Raw genomic sequence first — 13,383 nt, 5'->3', positions numbered from 1 at the left:
CATTAATATCTCAGAAAAGGAAACGCCGGCAAATATGACACAAAATTTCAGCTGCCGCTCAATTTTGCATCTGATTTAAAAGTGTCACTGAAAACAGACGTTCGTGTCTGCAGCAGGAATGCTCCAAGAGCCACACAAAGTAGCACATGCAACTGGAGGGGCATCATTTTGTTTCATCCTCACTGATATTTAGCTAGCAAAAATGCAGTGCATTTCTTGACAGTGTGAGAACTCACACCAGTGTAGTAGCAATTTCTCTTTTGACACCATGTGAACTCGCATTCTAAAGCTATGAACATGTTAGGGACATTTAACCCTTGCAGTAGAGCAACTATTCTGCACTTCACTCAAAGTTTCATGGCTGATTTTTTTCTTTCATCCGGCTAATGGGCATCATCTCAGCCCTTTGATGAAGGCAGCACCAACTTACGCTGAGAGTTCAGTGTGGTTCATAGTACATCCAGATTCTGGTTTCTAATCAGCACAGCCTTCTACAGCACACTGCTCTGCACTTAGAATAATTTCGGTCAAGCTGTCTGAGTAAGGAGACAAAGACCAATCACCACAATATGTCAGCACTACTGCAATGTCCACCAAACGCCCACTTGTCTTGTAGAAGAGGCAGTTCAATCAAATCACGTCCGGACGTGAAGGATACTTTGCTTTGTTTAACCCCAACGTACACATAATCAAATCAAATGTAAGGTTTTTACCAGATCTAAGTCTATCACATCTAACAACTGATAGAAACCAAAGGGTTCACAGGTTCACACCTAAAATAAGTAAGTGGAAAACAACTTCAATGATGATGAGAGAAGACAAGGAGATGCAGATACCGGAACAGATAACAATTGGGGACTTTGTTACACAGACACACGTAACTGGTTCTCATGCTGATAACTGAGTTATTACCTGAAATTTCCTCTCCAAAAGAAGATTTGCCTTAAAAATAAACATTGCTTCAAGCGTTTCTTTTCTCAGGGGAGGAGCTAAGCCTTAATTCACTGCACATCCATCTCCTCCCTCCTTAACGAAGGCTATCAATTTACTTGATAACTTACAGGAACTTCCGGGCAGAAAAAAGCCTTCAGAGATCACAGACAAACATACCATCACTGTTGTCTTTGTAGCACAATATTCTTCCATCAGACTGTAATCCTGCAGGGGCTCATTTTCAGATGTCCATGAAAGTACATCAAAGTAGTTTCATGCACACCTTCCACCCCTCTGTGGCAATACCAATTACAGAATTAAACCAGAATTTCAGCTCGCACCACAAGAGGATTTCTGATGGAACACCACATTCGAAGAAACGTGGCTCAAAGACAAAGCATCATCCACAGACAAGAACAGCAGATCATGTCTGTGGTACCTTCAGATCTGCATAGAGAGTAATCCAAATGTATGTAAATTCAAATGAATGTAATCCAAAGATTGCATCATCTAACTAACATACACATCCACGTTAGGGGCTCTGTGTCATGGCAGATAACTATAATAACTCCTTTTCAGAGAGACTGCTCCTTTAGGGATGGCAGTTTATGCTGTTACATAAACCACAAAGGGTTTGCTGTGAAGGGCTAAACACTGTAAGGATGGATAAGTAATCAGGAAGTAGAAGCAAACAAAATCCATGTATTATAAACCAATTGTTAAGAAGGCTTGTGATAGAAACACTTTGACTGTTCCAATAAACAAAGCTGGTAACTCTGTTCCCAATGGTCCAAAGGGTGATAAGAGTGATACTGTGCACAGGAAGATAAACATTATTTCAATGTAAGGCTGACACTTTCCCTTTGAAACATCAGAAAGGCTTTTTACTTCCACCGACAATGTCGTATGAGCACCTGAAAATATTAAAACCCTTGCATTTCATTTTCCCTAGATAACTCTTTTAATCAAGTCTTTCCCCCATTCCCAGCACACAGGTAGCTTTTTATTTCCTGGAACAGGACAGACAAACAGAACTTGAACCAGCTGGTGTTTCTTACAGTAACCTTGTTGGGCTTTACTTTTTTAGTTCATGGGTTAATTTTTATAGTTGATTGACTAATTAAGATTAATGATTCCCCAGCGACAAATCAAGATAGATAAGATAGATTAGCGGATGACTGGAAAGTGTCCAAAAGGAGAAATACAGATATGTACATATACACTCCCCTCAAATTAAATAAAAAATCATCAGCATTCATAGAGTCATGGAATTGGTCGAGTTGGAAGGAACACTTAGAAGGCCCAACTAGGGTCGGTCATCTAGCCCAACTCCCATGCAATTAACAGGGACACCTACAGCTTGCCCAAGTCGCTCAGAGCTCAGTACAGCCTGACTGAGAACGTCTCTAGGAATAAGGCTTCCACCACATCTCCGGGCAACCAATTCCAGTGCCTCACCACCCTCACTGTAACTGACTTCTTCATCATATCCAATATATACGTACCCTCATTAACTATGAAGCCATCTCCCCTTGCCCTATCACCATAGATGGTGAGAAAGAGTCTGTCCCCTTCTTCCCTGTAGCTCCCCTTTAGATACTGAAAGGCTGCTACCAGGTTACCTTAGAGCCTACAGGTAACCATACTTTAGAATAAGGCCTTGGACACAACCCTCCCACAGCATCCTTGTCTCCAAATTGGAAAGGTGGATTTAATGGCTGGACTGTTCAATGGACCAAGAAGCACGTCAGCCACCCTGCCATGCTGATCACAAAGGGCGCTGACCCATGCATCTGATGGCTAGAAATGCTGCCTTTTACTAAATTATACAGGACTCAATTAACTGCATAGTACAGAAGGGGTTCATTGAACAACATCATTTTTTTTTCCCAAGATACACAGAAAACAAGTTGTTGTGTGTATCTAAATTAGGACATACCAGAAGCACATACTTCACCAAACAGGGATCCTGAAATGCTCTTAGCATTAGTATATCATCTTTAGTTGTTTCTCTGTTTTAGCCTGCTTCCTCATTAACACCAACAACAGCACCTTCTACCACATCTCCAATGTCAAGCTGCTTCCTACCAAACACCTTAAGCAATGAACATGGAAATAAAACACATTGCAGTTTACACTGCTGCAGTCCATTGCTTGCAATGGCACATTACCCAAGTGAATGTTTCCTGGGTCCTTTGTATTTCCTGCCCTTCTGAACATACTGAATATACTTCTGAACAGCAGCTAAAAAGAAAGAATCCTAGAGAACTATGAGTTTTTAATTGGCATTTCCCCCAGCTGACTGTGGCCAAAACATAATACTTAAAGACAGAAAGAGCTCACTTGCAATAGCTCCTTATTCTAAGAGCGCTGCTCTGTTAGTCGTTAAGCTATCAAAATCTTACTCATGAGAAACAGGATACTTCATGTCCAAAAAGCAACACTACTTAATGCAGAAGGTATCAAAATATGAGCACTTGAAAGCTTTCAAATACAGGTTTAATTCATAAAGGTCAGCTTCTTGGGAGGAGCACCCTCACCTCCCACTTACCTTCATCTTATAAGTTTTGTCACCACAGTGAAAAGCAACTTCTAAAAAAGCCACAGTTCATACCTTTCCTTTACATTAATGTAACTTACAATTAGTATATTTAATTTAAACTGCATTTCATTACACTGGAAGCATTCCAAGACCTGAACAATTCGTTCACACATATCTTACAAAGTTGATGCATGTGATTTTTGATGCAGTGCCACGTGAGATTAACATTCCTATTCCAAAAATGTATGAGCAATTACATCCACTGTTTAGGGAGAAACTGGACTTTAACCCACTTTGATGGAAACGTGCACATATTTACTGCACTACAAAGTCAGCAACTGTGAGAAGAGTCAGCGAGCTGTGTTTTGACTATATGACAACAGGAATTCAAACTCTCTAAGTTAAGCAGCCCCAAGGTATGTGTATCAGGCAGCCACGTTCCACTCAAGGGGTTTAGTACAGACTGCCCAGGAGGGTTTTTCCTCCCTTTGGTTGCAGTTCCCCACCCCACATCAACACGCTAATTCTAGGAACAATATAGAACATTTTAGTTCTATTGTTTCTCTGCTATTTGTTCTAGCAAAATTAGCATAGGGGAATGTTTTGCAAAGTTTCATAAGTAAGAGTAGCACAAGAAAGCGGACGGGGCGGGTGACAGCCACTGCAACACAGCAGCAGCCTGACCATCAGATGTCATAGGCTCTCATAGGAGCACAACCTTCATTTTTTCAGACAGTTCAAACAGCCAGTGGTCCTCCTCAGGAAGTTCAGAGCTCACGAGCATGTGTTCTGCAGAAAGGTTTAGAGGTACACGTATCTTTCTGTGCACAGGTCAGGCGCGTTAATGCCCAAGCTCTACTCTTTTCTTCATTCATTACTTATTTTACTGTACAGCATGAGTTAATTTCAGTCCATTAAGCTTTTTGCCTCTAACAGGACAGCCCAATTCCATTCCCCTCAGCCATGCGCTCCTGCCACTAAAGCAGCAATAAAACTGCTCTCAGACCAAAAAGGTAGGAAGAAAGGAACAAAGCGCGGAGCTCTTGGGGAGGGGGAAAGAGTTTGAAGATAGGCTAAGTAGAACAATGCAGTCCATGTTGCCAGTTGTCCTGCAGTTATTTGGCTCAGACACACGGTAGAACTAAATTCTAACCAGGTTCTTGGCTCAGATGAGTTTTCAGAGCTCCAGGTTATCTAGTTAACCCCCTACGTAAGTAGGTAACAAACGCATAAATGAAGATTACCCTACTTATGAGGGCACACAGTGCTAGAAAATACAGCATCCTAAACCTGAGGGGACATTTTTACCTGTCAAACCCCAGTCCTGCTGCCGCTGCAACTAATTACAATTAACTGCAGTGCTAACAGGTCTGATCCCAGGTCAGGATCTCTACCCTGTGAGTAAACGTAAAGCCACATTCCTCAGGGACCTCTAAAAGTAAGAAAATCTACTAAAAAAAGAAAAAAAGAAAAAGAAAAAGAAAGAAAGAAAAGAAAGAAATGAAAAAATAAATTAAAGTCTACCTGTTTCCACAGTTTCAGTCTCAATTTCTTGTTCCTCTGCTACATCTTGCATCAGATAAGTCTCGTCATCATAAACCAGGACCTGAGCAGCATAACCCTGTTCTAGTCTGGCACTAGGAACTGGCTCCACAATCACAGCTGGGAATTCAGAGACTGGCTCATTTTCCTATAGAAAGGGAAAAACAAAAAAAAAAAAACCCTCTAAATACTGCACTGTTGAACTCCAAATCAGTGTTTTTCTCTTATGCTTTTACATATTTTTCGAATCATTATAACAATTCTGAAGATTTTTAAAGGAAATTTTCTTCTAAAGGAAGAGATTTAAAAAAAAAAACAAACAAGTAGAGCTTATTGTTCACCCAGGGGATACTCCTGAATCTCAAAGGTCTTTTTTACTGATTCTAAGCACTTAAAGTTATCTGATGCTTTAAATCTTAAGATATTGGAAAAGACCAAGCTTCTAAGTTACTCAGCTTTACCAAGTGTTTCTTCTCGCTCTGCTCCATACAAAATGTAATCAAGCCTTCCTGCATATACTGCAACATACCTTTGTCTGACCCATATCTTATGAACATTCATGTTTTGGATTAAGTATGTAAGTTACCATAAAAGAGCTAGCTAATTTGAAGCCCACATGCCTATCTTTCTTTGTTTTAGGATCAAAATATCTGTGGCAGTATATTTAATCTGTCCAAGCTTTGCAGGAGTAGAATCCTGCCAGCTACAGTATTTACTACTGCCTACAGGACAGTAGAATGCTTTTGTTGTGGGTTTTTTCTTTTTTTTTTTTAAGAATGCAAAATACAAGCAGATACAATGTTTGAAAAAGGTCCTTCTATTGTTTTGCTCACCTGATCCTACCTTAAGGCACACCTAAGACCATTAATTTAAAGAGATGCTTAATATGCAATTTAATTCCGGAAGCTCAGTCTACAATTGGACAGCAGACTTCAGAGCTTCCTACTTCCACTTCTCTGCAATAAAACAACGATGTGCTAAGAGATCCTTGAAAAGCCATCTGCTCTGTAAACACTCCCTGGTCCACTTCACACGCAAGCGTACAGCAGCTTTTTCTTTCAATTCAGGATAGAAAGTATAAAGCACGTCAGTAAATACATTCTGCTTATTTGTCTAACCTCGTGGTTTTTCATCCCAGTGCTGTCGAACTCCAGGCCAGGGCCTCCAGTGTCAATCACTGCTGATGTCATGGTGCATCCCCTGAAGAGGCTTGCAGAGCTGCTATCTATCCCAAGGACTATAATGCTGATAGGCTGAGGTTATCAAAGGCTTACATTCACAATCCACTTCTGTACAACTGCTAGGCGAGGGCGGCTGAAACACAAAATAATTTTAAGTTATTTGCACCGCTGATGTTAAAAAGACTTTCACCAGTTAAGAAAGTTACTGCATGCTGTATCTCTACATCAAGAAAGGGCACCAGCGAACACGAGAGAAAGATTGTGCTGACCTTGGTAAAGGTAACACTGAACACAGCCATATAGAAAAGACAGAGCTTGCTTGTCAGACTAACAGACTAACTTTTTATTAGAAGATAATAAATAACCATGTTGACGTTTGACATCAGTGAGAAATTCAAAGTTACAGAGGTACAGATACATACAAACCATGCAATTTGGGCCAGCACGGCTTTCCTAGAGCTACTATTAAGTCAGGATATGTTTTTTTTTAAATGACACTTTCTTTTTCCTACCGATTCCACAGCCATAACAGCTGTAGATTCATTATAACACTTTCAACCATATTGCCTTTTTTATATAACACACAACCCATCAATACACATCGGATGGTTATCTTTTAAATTAAAGAGCACTGCAGCAGCACCACTTTTTCCTTTTTCTAGAGGAAACTGTCCAGAGTCTGAAGAAGGTCACTGCACATCATAACACTCTAAGTTGGGTAAATCACAGACTGGTTGAGCTTACAGAGATACACAACCTGCAACTTCTTCCATCTCTCCTGACCAGACTGAGGAGTAGAGCTTTGTTTCTAAACAGCTACAACATATTTACCCTAAGTATTACTGTTTATCTCCTGTTTCTTTCCAAGAGGCAGATAAACCCCGGGCAGTGAGGAGCAGTTTGCTACAGCACGATGCAACCTAAGAAGTTTAGCTTCTTAGCTCCACAGGAGAAAGCACATATTCCATGTCAGACATAAGAAGCCAATCTGATATCAACTACCCTTGCAGCTAACTCCACTGAGATCAATGCATTGGAGCAGGTTGGATGAGCCAACCTGATCTGGTGTAGTACCAGATCTACAGGCTGGTGGCCCTGCCTGTAGCAGAGGGTTGGAACTTGATGATCCCTGGGGACCCTTCTAACCCAAGCCCATGATTCTATGGTTGTAGTACAACTCCAAAGCCCAACATAGACAAAAATAACCAAAAGGAAAAGTAAAAAAAACACTTATCCTGGAAACAGACTGTTCTACTTTTCCGTGATCATCCACATTAGAAATACTGCCAAGCACAATCATAACCCAACAAAAAAAAAGAGTCCAACAAATGGAAAATTTATTTCAGTTGGGAAGCGCAGGCTCCAACCAATTCCAAGCCCCAACATTATTCCAGCAATTCAGGAATAACGCATTGATACAAAAGCAGAGGGAGCTTCAGGCAGCACTCTTGCATAGACTATCCTGGTCCCCATGCTGTATAGCAATACAAATAAATACTCATATATTAGACCACGACTCCTGTCTGGTCATATTGAACCTACGATAATCCCACACAGGTGGCTAACGCAGCTGCAGCAAGAGAGAACGCTTCATGTGTAGAACAGATTATGCCAAAAAAGAAAGAAAGAAAGAAATGTATTTATTTGGCTTCTAGGAATGAAGAAGCTTAGATGAATTCTGCACTGATTTCTCTCCAAGTGAATAAGCAATTACCTATAGAAGCAGAGTTAGGGCGATGTAAGGAACACACACGCTCTTAGATCATCCTCACTTTCCAGGCACAGCCGACATTTCTAATGAATAAAACCCTCCAAGAGAAAAATACATGGGAGAATCATTAGGGCACTACACCCTCACGTTCGCTAAAGGTGGTGTATTTAGACAGATGACACAAAACAGTCCAGGAATCAACGAAAGCTACGGAGTCTCTGGAAATCAGGATTCCAACTTCACACAGAGACTCTTCCTATTCAGTAACTTATTCAACAACCTTGCAGGGTGGAAAAAGACAGCAGCCCACCGACCCAGCCTGGTTTAGCAGTGCTCAAACAAACCGAACAACACACATCCTGGTAGGCGTGGGCTGTGCACGCGATAGAGTCCTGCAGACACATCTCTTGTTGAGGGAAGTGGCCAAGCATTCGCTCTCTACCCTATTGCACACCCCAGGACACCCTCCTGCCTCCACCTTGAATCTCAGACAACTCCGGGCCTGTTCCCCATCAAGTCCCTTGCAACAGGGAAAAGGGCTTTGCTGCACCACATCTAGTTCTTTAAACACATATCCTGTGGGAAAACAGAAAGAAACCGAGCTGCTCTCACCCTCAGAAATAGAATCGCAAAATGGTCTGTCTACATACCCAAGCACCTCCCCACAAGAAATCCAAACACTCCTATGATGCTTTCAGCAACTACCAGACAAGGTTAAAAACACTGCATGCCACAGCTGTGCTGAGCACGTAACAGCCATCCAAAAACAGAACCTTAAGTCAATCCCTCAGCACACAGCCGCTCTCCACTTAACAGCAAAGCAAGCACACGGCTCAAAAGAATAAGTGAAGTCGATAAGCTGGCATGAAAAAGATGGCACAGCACGTCACCTCCCCTACGCCAGGTCTGGCTCAAAACAAAACTCAGCATAAATCTGCAAGTCGGTTTGGTTTTACTTCAATTGTAAGCAAACAAAAGAAAAAGCGGCGCTTGAAAAAAGCTCCACACACTTGCACCCACACAGAAAACAAGAAAAACACCCGGAACGCTGGGTAACACTGATGGGAGGCAGCTGCTCCTGCAGCACTCAGAAAACGTGTACGAGCCTCTGGAACAATGTCTCCCTTTTATTCGGTTGGCATCCAGAACCCCAAGGATAGATTTATGTGGATACCTACACAGATACAGCCGCAGGAGCAGGACCGAGGCCAGCAGCACTATCACACACCAGGGCTTTCAAGCAGGCCTTCCTTTGGGTCGGTCAGAATAGCTAAAGAAGTTGGCTTGCACACAGAATCAGTTATACAGACAGAAATGCAGCAGCTGAGATCGCTGCCGAATCCCACTGACTGCAACCAAGGCTTCCTACGGGTACAATAGCAGTCTTGCACAGGCAGCACCTCGAGCACACCAGTAAATGTCACTTTCACCCTGAGACCTACAAACTTAAAAAGAAACACGTTATGCCAACTGAAAAGCCTTTCCAAGATGTTTACCCTGACAGAAGAAATTGTGAGTTCATTGTGGTTTCTTGAAACGCGGAACAAGTCTAGAATCAGAGAAGCTTCTGCAAAAGCAGAAAAAAACAACTTCTCCATAGCTAAAGAATCACAAGGTCTGCCCAAAAAGCTGACGTGGGGCAATCTTTGTATTTCAGGAAAACAAAACAGACAGTCCAGGCTAGTTGCAGCAGCTTATCAACTACAACAAACGGGTACAGAAAAACAAGTCAAACAGGGGAGTGCTCAGAGCACACTGTCCTGTCACAACACGTGTCCAAGCATCAGAGCCCCCACCTCACAAGGCAGTCATTCTACTGCTGAACACACAGGAATTATTACCATGGCTCCAATTAACAGCGTACCAACACAGCAAGGATCTCGAGGAACTCAGCTTCCACGTATATTTAACAAGAAATCTGACCATCCAAAGTTTGTTCTGGAAGCTCAATAGCCGAAGCCTATGAATCCTATGGACATGCAATTTTGTGGTGACATAAAAAGCACCAGCACTCTGCAGAAAGCTTTGTGACTTCAGTACACCTATCTGGACCCTGCCATGTTTTACCCTACAAACAGGCTCCCTTCCCACTGGCCCTGAAACCCCTCTCGCCCCTCACCGCCCTGCTTGGTCCCAGGCCTCCTCTCTCTGCCACGCCAATTGTTGGCCCTTAACATCCGTTCCCACTCCCCAGCGGATCAGAGTAGGGAAAAATTATTCATCACTTTACATAATAAAAGAGCAGGGACCAACGCAAAGAAAAAAGGATGCGGGTTTAAAAACAAAACAGCACAACAACAAAGGAAGTGGCGTGCACAAGACCGGATTCATATTCGAAGGATGTTCTAGAGGCCAAAGGACTGAGAGCATTCAAGTCAGGAAGTTATGGAGATAGAAACCCTCAGCCGTCTAAGCGACCGCGCAGCACAAGGATGCACAGTCTCACGTTCTGGGGCTTTCTGAGGTAGGCACTGCTGGAACCTCATAACAGAGTGCCACCAAAGGGGCCATACAACACCTCCCTTTTCTAAATAACTGATAGCAATGGAGATAAGCAGAGGGCAGGGAACCCTGGCTCACACCCACGGCACGGTCCCACAAGGACATGCAGCCTTTTATTTCGCTTCCTCAGGATCCGGGAAGCAACGGCTCGTGCAAACAACCTCAGATCCAGACCTCTCTGTTCCTCGGCACCCAATTAACCAAGCAGCTGTACCAAAGCCCCCGGAGGAGCTTTCAGCACACGCTAGCGCGTTGCTACAAAGCTTTCTCCAACACGCCAGCAGCATTCACACCGTTTCAACCCAACATTACGGCACGAAACGCGGTCCCCATTCCCCACCTTTCGGGCCACAAACCCCGGAGCAGCCTGGACGCGCTACTGCTAGAATCCCACTTCTGGGAGCGCCGAGGACCCTCCAGCGCAGCGCCTGGGCCGGCCGCACCCGCTCCGCGCCGGAGCCGCCGAGGACAGAGGCAACGCACTCGAAGCACAAGCCCAGCGGCGGGCACCCCGAGCCGGGCCGGGGGAAGGGGAGCGGCCGGCCGGGCGCCGCTCCGGCAGCACGCATGACAGCGAGAGAGCGAGCGGCCGGCGCCGCGCTGCCATCTTCCCCGCGCCCCGCGTAAACAAGGGCTGCCCCGCCGCCCCGCAGGCCGCGCCGACGCTGACAGCCGCCGGGAGCCGCCCGCCGAAGGGGCACTCGAAACCGAAAGCGCCGCGGAGCAGGGGCGCCGCCGACCCCTTCCCTCGGGCGGCCGCCCGTCACCGCCCGGCCCGCCCGCCGCGGGAGCCGGCGCCGCGTCCTTACCGTGCCCGCGGTTCGGAGGCCGCCTCCTTCGCCCGCCTGGGACGGCGGCGGGCGGGGCCGGGCGCCGCCCGTGCACAGCCGAGGCCGCCCCGCGGCGGCGGCGGCTCCGGCGGGCGGGGCGGCTGCCGCGGCTCAACCTGCCCGGCCCCCCCCGCGCCGCCTCTGCACACGCTCGAGCCGCTCGGCGGGGCGCTGCGGGCATGCGCGGCCGCTCGGCCCCTGCGCAGGCGCCCGCCGGAACCGTTGCCCCACTCGGCGTGCGGGCCGTCCCGCGGGGTGCCGTGCCCGCAGCCGCCGCCCGCCTCGGGAAGGGGCGGCTTCATAGCGCCTCGCGGCGCCGGCGCTCAGCCGGGCTGTGCAGGAGCTTGTCCGGTTTCAGTCCCCCCGCCTCAGTCGGCTTTAAAGGTTTTGTGCCTTTCGTGCGGCAGTCCACCAGTCGCGGTTGTCAGCGTTAGAGCACGCGCTGCGCGAAATCGGCCGGCTGCACAGCGCAGCGTTTGTCGGGGTCCTGTCGGTACGGGCGGACCGCCGTCAGCCCCCTCACAAAGGAGCGTTACGGCCAACCGCCTCCGTCCCTTGGTCTGGGAGGTTCGGAACAGAGCGACAGACGTGGGGCTTTATCGGCTACAAGTACCCTTCTGGACACAGAAACAAAAGCTTCTCAGAAGCCACAGCGACAGAGGTTTCCTCCAGCCCTGTACTACTTTGTACAAGAGTCACGTTGTTGTTGCAGTGACGTGGGACCTCATTCGAGGACCTAATTTTACCGTGCACATCGCAGGGGGGTTGAAAATAGATGATCGTTGTGGTCCTTTTCAGCCTGGGCCATTCTATGATTCTAAGTCTGATGTTCCACGTTTGTATTCTCAAGCACAAACATCAGATTAACAAAGATTGCATCTGAGAAGAACGCCAGACTGTGTGCCTGCTGCCAAGAACTGTCAAGCCTTGAACTCCAAGTTTGGCTTCTATCTTGCCACAACAGCCTGAACACCACAGTTTGCCCTGGAACTAAGTTGCTCACTGCAACGAGCAGAATGAAAAGGAGCTGTGCAGTTCAGCTTATTAAAAACAAACCAGTGAGCAGAATCGTACGTTACTTAATTCTTCCTGCTCAGCTTCAGCTTTTGGGGAATGCTTTCTCTGCTCTGCGTTTTAGTATCCCTACCGCCTTTGATTGAGTGCCCTCTTCTGTTAGATTACGTGAGTGCATGTTAACCAATGGTTAATTACTCCCACGTAGCCCTCAGTGGAGAACAGAATTTCCCAGTCACTACTGAAGAACTAAAGTAGCCTGACGAAGAAGGAAGGCGGGAGAAAATCAGTTTACAAGAAGGTGATCTACGAAGTCTCTGCAGACCTCTGTATGTTAACTACAGAGAGGGAAAGAAACGTGGAAATTACCATCTGAATATGCATAATTCTCTCTTTTCTTCCACTTCTCGTGTTTTCTCCCTTAATTCAATTGGTTTGCACGCTGAAGTCAATACCAAACAGGAGAGACAGAGTACAGATGGCACAGCTTTCTGTACAAAACTTGTGCTGGGGCATAGTTGGAGCTCACCTGCATCTTTTGAGACTTCAAGAAGGTTTAAAATAAGGATAATTATTTATCACTGAATAAGCAGGATTCTAGATAGCTAAATGACACTGAATGTGTAATGAAGCCAGTACACATCAGAAGCCCTTCTTCCTGTCCCAGTAAAGCTGGAGGAGCCAACAGCTCCCACAGCATCCCAGGAGAAGGAGTAAAGACCAGAACGCAGGAAAATCCTGCTACTACCACACCATTCATTGATCACAGCTGTGTAATAAACTTTACTTCTCTCATTCTGCACACCTTCTGTTTGCTGCAGCAGCAAGCAGAGCAACAGCAGCATGCAACCAAGAAAAAAACATTCCAAAGAGTAGAACTGTGCGTGAGACAATAGGGGCAGCACTCCAGAAATAAGCTAGTTAATCCACAGGCAGCAGACCAAGCAATATTTGCTCCCGCGTCCCTTGGCACAGAATACCTTGTGTCTTTACATGTGTCCCCTCAACCCGTGTGTGTCTGTGCTCTGTAAGTGACACCACTTTATCTCTTATCATCAGCAAACAGGAAACAGTGCCTGCAGTAGCTGCACCTCTAAGGTGGCAAGCAAACGCAACAGAACAAACCAC

General features: G+C 45.7%; 1 protein-coding gene across 1 annotated transcript in view; it reads right to left on the bottom strand.

Annotated features, from left to right (window-relative positions):
• ELF2 (E74 like ETS transcription factor 2) overlaps positions 1-11,315 on the bottom strand; it is a 30,126-nt gene extending 18,811 nt beyond the window's left edge. The window contains exons 1-3 of the mRNA XM_052690064.1: positions 11,221-11,315; positions 6,136-6,331; positions 5,000-5,165 (exon numbers count right to left, since the gene is read on the bottom strand). Of these exons, the coding sequence (XP_052546024.1) occupies positions 5,000-5,165; positions 6,136-6,207 (238 nt within the window). The 5' untranslated portion in view covers positions 6,208-6,331; positions 11,221-11,315. The remainder of the gene's footprint in view (positions 1-4,999; positions 5,166-6,135; positions 6,332-11,220) is intronic.
• Between the last annotated feature and the right edge of the window lie 2,068 nt (positions 11,316-13,383).

This window comes from Tympanuchus pallidicinctus, unplaced genomic scaffold (genome assembly GCF_026119805.1).
Source record: "Tympanuchus pallidicinctus isolate F22 unplaced genomic scaffold, pur_lepc_1.0 scaffold26, whole genome shotgun sequence".
Lineage (NCBI taxonomy): Eukaryota > Metazoa > Chordata > Aves > Galliformes > Phasianidae > Tympanuchus > Tympanuchus pallidicinctus.
Note: the sequence above shows the minus strand (reverse complement) of the source record. Positions and strands in the feature narration are given on the sequence as shown.